Source organism: Miscanthus floridulus, chromosome 12 (genome assembly GCF_019320115.1).
Source record: "Miscanthus floridulus cultivar M001 chromosome 12, ASM1932011v1, whole genome shotgun sequence".
NCBI classification, from domain to species: Eukaryota; Viridiplantae; Streptophyta; class Magnoliopsida; order Poales; family Poaceae; genus Miscanthus; species Miscanthus floridulus.
In genome coordinates, this window is record NC_089591.1 from 61,496,680 (window position 1) to 61,506,121 (window position 9,442).

Consider the following 9,442-nt stretch of genomic DNA (forward strand, 5'->3'; position numbering starts at 1 on the left):
CTTTATATAGAGACCTCGTTGAGTATATTCTAGATTTCTCTAGAGCCCATCTAATTTCATCAGGACCTTCTGTTAGTGTTACCTCACTTAAAAGTTCTACCAATTGACCCCATTCCTCTCTTAACTCACCAAACATAGGTCTTCGGAAGGATAGGTCCCACTACCCATCAACAAAATCCTTAGCAACTTATATTTTAGCATGACAGACAATTTGAAACAATTTATGGAAAGTAATCTTTAGAGGACATTCACCAACGCAGCAGTCCAACAAAAATCTTGTTTGATTGCCAACTCTCGCATTTATAACTCTACCTTTTTATACCATTTCCTCACATCTAGCAGGGCCCTCCAAAATTGCGAGCTACCTCTCTGTTGAATTTGGAAGATACTTTTCTGACCCAAGTACTTCTTCTCAAAAGAGCACAAGTGCACAACACAAACTTTCATCACCTCTCTCTAACTTGTCAATCCACTTGCCCAACAAACAGTTATTCATAACTCTAACATCTAGGAAGCCTAAACCACTAAATTATTTGGGTTTGTTTAGAACTTTCCATCTAATCATGTGGTACTTTATCTTCTTACTGGTACCTTGCCAGAAAAATCTTGATCTAATTATGTCTAATGCTTGAAAGTTACCCTCATATAACTGGTACACACCCATAGTGTACATTGGCACACTAGATAAGCAGCTATCTATAAGGATTGATTTACCTCTAGATGATAAGTACTCACACTGCCAAGTGCTTAATCTCTTCTCAGTTTTATCACCAACATACCTCAAGTGAGCTTTTGAAATCTTACAATCACTGACAGGCATGCCCAGATATTTCATTAGAAAGGCTCCTAGTTTGCAACTAAGAGAAGCTGCCACTGTCTATTGTTCTGCCTCTGTCAATCCCACAGTAAACACTTCACTCTTATCAAAGTTGATTTTCATGTCTGACATAACCTCATAGCAAGAAGGATTAATCTAACATTTCTTAGGTTGTCAGTATTGAACTTTAGTAGGAGTACAGTATCATCAGCATACTGTAAATGGGTAAGACCTCTATCAACTAGATTTGGGACTAGTCCCTGAATAATACTAGCATTTTTAGCTCTAGACAGCATGGCAGATAGGGCATCAGCCACCAAATTAAACAACAAATGAGACAATGGGTCTCCCTGTCTGAGCCCCTTAAAGCTTCTAAAAAATTCTCCTCTCCCACCATTTATGTCTATACAAACCATTCCTCTGCCGACAACTTTATTAATCCACTGTTTCCAAATATCATCAAAACCTTTTCTTTGTAATACTTTCTCAAGAAAATTCCAGTTACTCTGTCATAGGCCTTCTCAAAATCCAATTTTAAAATGACTCCGGAGCTTTTAGAAACTCTAAATTCATGTAGAACTTCTTGAAGAATCACCACACCTTCTAAGATATTCCTGCCAGGAATAAATATAGTCTAAAAGGGACTAATGACTTTTCCTACCACAGTAGTCAACCTCATTGTTAGTGTTTTTGTGATAATCTTGTATATGACATTAAGTAGGCATATGGGTCTAAACTGCTTGATGTTCAAGGCTGGTTTGACTTTGGGCAGTAAGACCACCACTCCATAGTTAAATCTCCATAGCTCTAGACTTCCTTCATAAAGCTTATCTAACATCTCTTTGATATCATCTCTGATTAGAGGCTAAAAAGCTTTAAAGAACTCAATAGAGAATCCATCAGGACCGGGAGTTGTGTTATTTTTCATATCCTTCATGGTTAAGTCTAACTCCTGTGGGGAAAATGGTCTAGTAAGAAACTCATTGTTTCTAGACTGATCTTCTGATCATCAGACCATAAATCCGGGTCTAAGTGCATATCTACCACCTCTGTTGAACCAAAGAGTTGTTTTATAGTTGTTAGTGATATGTTCTCTCAGCTCATGAGGATCCACCACAGGTTGATCATCTACCTCAAGCATTGTAATATGCATTTTTTTTCTTTCTGCCAGTTGCACACTTATGAAAATAACTTGTGTTTGAGTCACCACCAATAAGCCATTTCTCTCCACCTCTTCTTTGCCATTGTGTTTCCTCATCTGTGAGAATTTATTGAACAGTCCTTTCTAAAGAATATATCTCATCCCATTCCTCTTGGGATATATCTCTAAAGTCACTCTATTCATCTAGGACAGAAATTCTCTTCAAGGATTCCTAGGATAGAAATGAAGTCTTTATTATATCCTCTTTATCAACTTCGCTAGGAAACTTACAAGTTATGTTTGGGGGAGGCGGGTATTGAACCAACATCATAGAATTCACATATTAGCAACATCATGCAAGGCATTTGTGGCCTCCCTAGCCTTTTTTTTAAATTGATCCTCACCGCCCTATCAACTTTTTACTATAGCATGGTTACTAAAGCCAACGATGATTTCAACTTATCACTTTCAGTTGCAAACCAACGGTTATAAACTCGATTATCTCCATCGAGGGTGAAAACCAATGACGTTGCGACCTTGCATCCCATTTGTGATGAAGGTTCCAGAGTAGTGCTAGTTGTTGACAGTAGGTATCATGTTGCTTTTGTGTTTACTAGTAGGCAAGGACTAGACTTGTATCAAACCTTATATTTCACTTACAATAGGTTCAAAAGATTTTATGCCAAAGCACTTAGTCACTGATGGGATCCTAGGCACTTACATATTGCAAACCCTTACCCCATAGATCAAAACACAATTATTATATATATTGAACACCATTACATTAATCATTTGCTCTCCATTAACGATAGACCATAAGAAAGATTATAGATGACCCTCCATGGTCCCTGTTTGAGGCTGTGGCAATGGTGGGCACACAGGGTTGCATGCAGGGCATATAACCTTACAATCAGCCATTGAAAAGTAGCAACTGAATTGGCATTTTGTTCATACAGCAATAGCAGTCAACCTCCCCACATATATATCTAATACAGAATTTGACTGTAAATTTTGTCTCAGGTACCGATGTGTTCCTCAGCACAAAAGCTTCTAATGTTTTGTTGGTAGGACTATTTTGGTAGGTTTTTGTATCTCCAATCTTAGAGAGTGTTGGACTACCTATTGGACAAAAAATTATAAGTAAAGCCGGAGATAATATACACACATATAAAAGTTGACCAAAGACAAGATGGTGATGTAAACTTACAATGGAAAGGAAGGCACCTAAAAATAACGAAGGACAAGATTATCCTCACATACAAAAGTTTGCCAGAATAGCTCTTCATGTTGTTTCTCAATGTTTTTCTCAATCGAGCTAACCTTATGTTGCAGGGTTATAGTTGTACTTTCGAAGAAAATAATGTGCTCTAAACCATCGTGGTTTCCAAGACCTCTAATATATTTAAAGGCAAGTTCTCCATGTGAGACATTTTGATTCATTTTGAATATATAATGGATGTTTTATAGCTGTATTTCACAGTTTCAGTGAATTGAACAATTATGAATGTATCCCATGTTCTCTAATAACAACAAAAAAGACAGACCTAGTGCCGGAGGCTCCCACATAAGTGGGGTCTGGGAAAGGGAATCGCAAGTAATAAGTAGCCTCAAATAGATTTCATAATTCTATATTTTAGTTTAAGGATTTGCAAAATTCTTAATACAATCCAAGTTTTCTATTAAGGATGTTTGGCGGTAACTAACCTTTGCCAAATTTATGCACCGGAATTCAGGATTCGTTACTCGACTGCTTTTAGTTATTGGCACATACAACAAGGTAGCAATCAATTGTTTTGGAGAAGACTTTTGGATGACTTCTCATATCTTCTACTCACTAGTAGAAATATGAACATACATGACGAACAACTTTCGTCAGGGTAGAAGCGCTACCGGTCATAAAGAACTTTTTAATGACAAAATTCGTGATGAAATTCCGTTTTTAAAAAACGGAGCATCACATTGGTTGTGCTGTGACGAACCCGAGCTTTTGGCCTTAGAACTTCTAGGAGAGACTTCAATACCCACCTCTTTTATTTTGCATTTGCAATGGTAATAGCAAGAAAACTGAAGCCTGTGTATTATGGGATTTATTTACTGACCTTGGTTTATGTTCCACCGCAGCACGCTGAAACGGTGTAAATTTGGTGGACAAAAAGAATAGCCATACAAAATCGAACCATCGTAGCTTCGCAACCGAGAAATGGAGTAGGTACATAGGTAGGATGAAAATGGTGCCGGCGAAACGGCCACGTCTCCACACTTCCGAGTTCCGACCACGAGTGGCCGTGCATGCCCGCCCCTAGCGCGGCCAGGCCCCGGTATAGTCATCCAAAATTTGGACGTTCGCGTGCTCAGCTCGGCGGCCACCACACAAAAGCATGCCATAACGCCGGCAACTTGAAGGCCTGCGCTCTGCCCCACTCGCGTCCGCAGCAAATCCGCGAATTTTACCAAGTTTTGCACGCATTTTTCTTGGCAGAACGGCTGCCAATTCTTACTGCCACCAACCAGATACTCTGCTTTCATCTTGTTTTGTTCTTGTGCTCGCACGCGCTGTCTCTGACTCGTGACTTGCGAGTTCAGTTCTCTCCCGTGCATGAATTTTTTTTTATGGTCTGGTACGGGGCCACGCAGTCGGCACGTCTGCCTGAAGTTGCATGGCGGAACATGCGACAAAAGCCATGTTTCTGTCACACACGAGCCAGTAGCCGGATGCCGCTGTCGTTGGTGACGTGTTCACGAATATGCAGGTCCCTAGTGGTGGATACGTTAATAGTCATTTTCGCTTTAAGCGAAAGAGGATGATTAGTCTACAATATATGGACCACGGTAATAGTAAAGGACATGCACAGAATTGAAGCTACTGCTTTGGGCAAGCACGAGTCAATGTCCTCTGCTATTTGGATGTAAATTCAGCTCATACCCATTTCGATACATGGGTGTTCCCTATGCACGTTAATTAGTAAATTAAATAACAAGGATTGAAAAATAATAGAAGAAATATTTGAAATAAGATTTAAACATTGGAAGCGATGTCCCTTTCACAACAAGGTGGTAGGCTAGTGCTAATAAATTTGGTCCGTGGTGGAGCCATAAGGTTTTTTTGAGCCCAAGAGATCTTCATTATGTAAAAAGTTACCTACTCCGTAATAAATTATAGTGTTTTTTTAAGATAAAGAAAATTTTCTTTTCAAGTTCACCGACAAGCCCCCGCCGGCTGCCCAGGGTGGCCGTACGTGTTCTGTCAATGAATTTGATCTCGCTTGGATTACTAATGTTTATGATCTTTTTTTAGGGACCAAAGAGGTTTTAATTCTGTTTGGTTGAGTGCACAACTTATGCAGAGACTAGAAAAAAACTATTTTTTCTTTTTAAAAAAGAGGTGCTCTTATAAGTTATAATGATGATTTTAGTATTAGTTTGTGCCATTTGGACAAGTTCGCTCCTTCGGTTTCTTTGTGCAGTCTTTCCTAGAGGATTTATTAAGCCTGATTGGGGCTCCGGCTCTGGTTATAGCTCCTCTTGTAGAGCAGCTTCTCTTGAAGCCGTTTTAAAAAATATTATAAAAATAACTTCAATGGTAATTTTGTAATAATTTTGTATCATGTTCACGAGGAGAACAAAACGGCTCCGCCTTCTGCGAACTCTTTGCAAGGAGCAGCAATAAGTCGGAGCTGGAGGCCTGCTAAAGGAGGCCTAAGCTGACAAGCCCACGAGAGATTTTGGGCCCGGAACATAATCATGGCAACTGCATGTTCCATGCTGGGCCGTACACTGAGACTGAGAGTCTGAGACATACTAGCAAGATGGACTCGTCCCTATCAAGTTGAGCCCAAGTAAATTTACAGCCCGTCTCTATCTGCTGAGGTGCCCAACTTGGGTTTAAACTAGGAGCTGCCGCGCCCCCGGCTTGGTTGGCAGTTGGCACGCCCATTGGCAATGGCACCTGACCTGTGTCTGTGTGATGTGGATTGTGATGCGAGAGCGTCAGGGGTTACGTCAGGCCTGACATAATCTTCAAACCGCCCACCGGATTAGGAACCCTAAACCGCTGTTGCTGAGATTTCATAATGCAGGCGCCTCCCCAAGTGGGTAATTAGTTGTAAACTAATGCGACGCAAGATTTCGTTGTCTTCCTGCATGCTGTTGCCACAGATGACTAAACGCTAGCTCCTAGCGTACGCCAAGTGTGCTTTTGCTAATAAAATAGGGCCTGGCCGGGCCCATTCAGTTTTTGCTAAAATAAAAGAGAGAGACTTCAATTCCTCTCTTGCTTGTGGCTGCAGTTTTGGCGGTCAAGTCAATATACTGCTAGTCCTTCACTGCAATATTGCTTGTACGACGAGTACGTCCCATGTAGTACAGATTGGGCACACCGTACATCGACGATGCATCGGCCCATTCGCTTCGCTGAAAAAACAAGCCGAAACACTGTTCCTGCTGATTTGTTGGGAGAGAAAAATACTATTCCGGACTAAAAAAACAAGCTGAAAAAGTACGGATTATAATACAAGCGTACAGGGCCGACGACGACTGCATCGTCGCACCCAAGGACCAAGGTACATCCTCAGCACGCGCTCGATGCTGGAAGGCAAGACTGGCCCTATTACGACGATATATGCTGCCATGGCTGTTCATCATCCTACAACATCAGGATTAGTATATATCAAATGCAGTAGCTGCGCATACATCTTGCAGCACTTGAAGGGTAAAGGGATGAGTATAACTAAGATGAGTCACTGGTTTTGCACCTTAAATTTAGCGAGGCTATTAGAAGACTGAAGGTGAAACTCATAATAATCAAGCACTGAAATGGACTCGAAATAATATTTATATTAGCGAAATGAAGAATAACATATATAATACGTATAACAGAAATGCAACTACATACGATGTACACATACGCCGGCCATACCGGCCTGGACATCTACTACAATACCAAATGGCAAAATGCCCCAAAGAGGAAGCTCTAGTAGCTAGCTAAACGCACAAATATCAGGCAAAAAAAAAAAAAGCATCTATCATCATGGCTAATTCACTTCTGCTGGGACGAGGACAGTATGTCCTGCATATACTTGTCCGTGCGGTCGAGCTCCTGCAGCATGGCAGCCACCTTCCGGTCGGCCTCCGTCACCGTCTCGCTGAGGTGCTCGCTCAGCAGCCTCGCGTACCCCATCTCCTCCTTCACCTTCATCCACTCCTTGCGCACCTTGGTCAGGTTCTTCTCCAGATTGCGCTGCTCCTTGTCCTGGCTCCGGCAGCCGTGTGATCTGCCGCCGCGGCTGCTCGACGCTCCCTGTCCGGCGTCGTAGAAGCCGTACGGGGATGACGCCGACGGCTGCGAGAAGTCCAGCATCCCGTTGCGAGTCCACCGCTGCATGGTGTGCCGCTGCGGAAGACGACCTTATTAAGATTCGGTTATTGTCCTTGTGATATCTGCATTTGGTAATATCAGATGTTAATAAGAAGTTAAGAACTGCTGTTTTCTTCTGCAAGGCATCAGGACTTTCGACAGTGCATGTTTACAACCATGTAGTATAAAGGAAAGGAACTAATGTACGAATGAGGAACGATGCATCCCTTGTGCTAAATACTTGGGGTCTGCAAATTTCATGTCTACAGGGTCATGATTCATGAGTTCATTGCTTCAGATAATCTGAAAGCTCGTTGAGATGATTAGTACACTTTCTGGTCTTATGTTGCCAGTATAAATACTACTGACACTATCTGATAATGGAAACTACATCTTTCAATCTCTCAAATTTGACCACGAGATGATAAATGCCACTGAATCAGACGGAAACAAAACCCTGGATAATCGACATTTTCGACAGCAAGGCTAAGAATTTGGCAGAAGATCAGATTTACTGAACCATTACTTGTCCCAAATCACAGTATATATAGTTTCAATGATTGTGGTATGAAAATAAAGTATGCTACAAGATCAAAGAAGAAAACAAAACTACAGACAGCTCAAATACAAATATGCCGTTTATATATGCTGGTTTTTGACACAGCAAACACTTGTGATATGAAAAAAAGTCTACAAGGAAACCAAAACTTGAACACCTCAAAATATGTGTGCTTCTTATGCTACTTTAAGTGTTTACCTTGTATTCTCTGATACCAAGGTATGCGACTCTGACGCCAGCTCTCTTCTCTCTTTGTTCTGAAAGGTTTTCGTGTTATGAAATGGGTTTGTGGTGGAGGACACATCTAGGGGCTCAGCTATTTATAATTACAACACTTGGTGAAACCTCCTACCTAATCCATGGGCTGTCCAGCATTTGCCAATGAGGAGACAAACTTTTCCCGGTCAAGGATGGACTAATTAGTGTCACTGGGTTAAAAGAGGAGTGACCAAGTTAGCTGTATACAGCTCATGTGATGGCACCCTTAGTACTAAATTAATCCGAGGCGCGTGGCTAACACGGGAAGGCTTGAATAGTCTGATGCGTAGCAGGAATCTTAGGTGCTAAATTACTCGCGAGGCATGTGGCGAGTACGACGCGATCTAAAAAAAGCAGACGATGTAGGTTTGAGCAAGGAAGGCCGGCTAAGGGAATCAGATAGCCTGAACTGAAGTCCTTCTTAGTTAATTGGTGCTGTTGTGACCGGCCGTATTGTACTAACTGAATTAAGCAGACTCTCAGAGACAACAAGGTAAAATTGGACCACAAACGAAGTAGAGTTACTGATCACTTTGTATGGACAATAAGGGTATTGTATCTCACTGAACAAAGAGTCCAGTATTTACTCCTTTTTTGTTCAGCCAGTGGCGCGCTGTGTCAGAATTCTGCAGAATTCTCTTTAGTCCATGTTTGCTGGTTGGGTGGGATTGGTTTCCTTAGATGTTTTCCTTTTAACTTAGAATGCTGATTCTTTTTAACTAGTGTATCAACCCATACTCCTATGTGGACTAAAACCTATCCTTTGGAAGACAGGATCGCAAAAGTATAGATACAAGAAAAACATAGGATTATGATAGGGGTGGACCAGGTCCAGTAGCACCTTATATCCCACATATAATTCTATAGCCCATAAATGATGGCCCAATAAGAATATGATGACTAGGTGTGGCGGGTTCCTTGCCGTGGCAAGCATCGTTGTTCGTCGGGTGTCACTGAGTGTGGGCCTTCAGTGGTTCGGGTGGATTCAAGAACATAAGAAAAGACACAGAGATGTATCCTGGTTCAGGCTATCGGAGCCCTACGTCTAATAGTGGTTGTTCTTTGTATTCGAGAGCACCCAAATGGGAGGGGGTTACAACGAAAGAGAGAGATTTGGCAGGGGTCGCTCGGTGCTATCGTAGTCTCATCGGCGGTGAGGTTGGTTTCCCCGACGAGGGTGAAGAACGTTCCTCTCTCTCATGGGATTGCTATGGGAGGAATGCTCAGCCCTTCCTCTTCACCGAATGGGTTCCTCTGTTCTGTGTTGCCTCTAACCTTTCTGGTCTCATCCTCCCCCTCTCTATAGGATCCGAC

The 9,442-nt window shown here is 41.9% G+C and overlaps 1 protein-coding gene across 1 annotated transcript; it reads right to left on the reverse strand.

Moving 5' to 3' along the window:
• Positions 1–6,981: 6,981 nt before the first annotated feature.
• LOC136496309 (uncharacterized) lies at positions 6,982–8,141 on the reverse strand. The gene is made up of 2 exons (XM_066491956.1): positions 8,069–8,141; positions 6,982–7,394 (listed from the first exon to the last, which is right to left on the reverse strand). The coding sequence occupies exon 2, from the start codon at positions 7,336–7,338 to the stop codon at positions 6,994–6,996; it is 345 nt and encodes a 114-aa protein (XP_066348053.1). The 5' UTR covers positions 7,339–7,394; positions 8,069–8,141; the 3' UTR covers positions 6,982–6,993.
• Between the last annotated feature and the right edge of the window lie 1,301 nt (positions 8,142–9,442).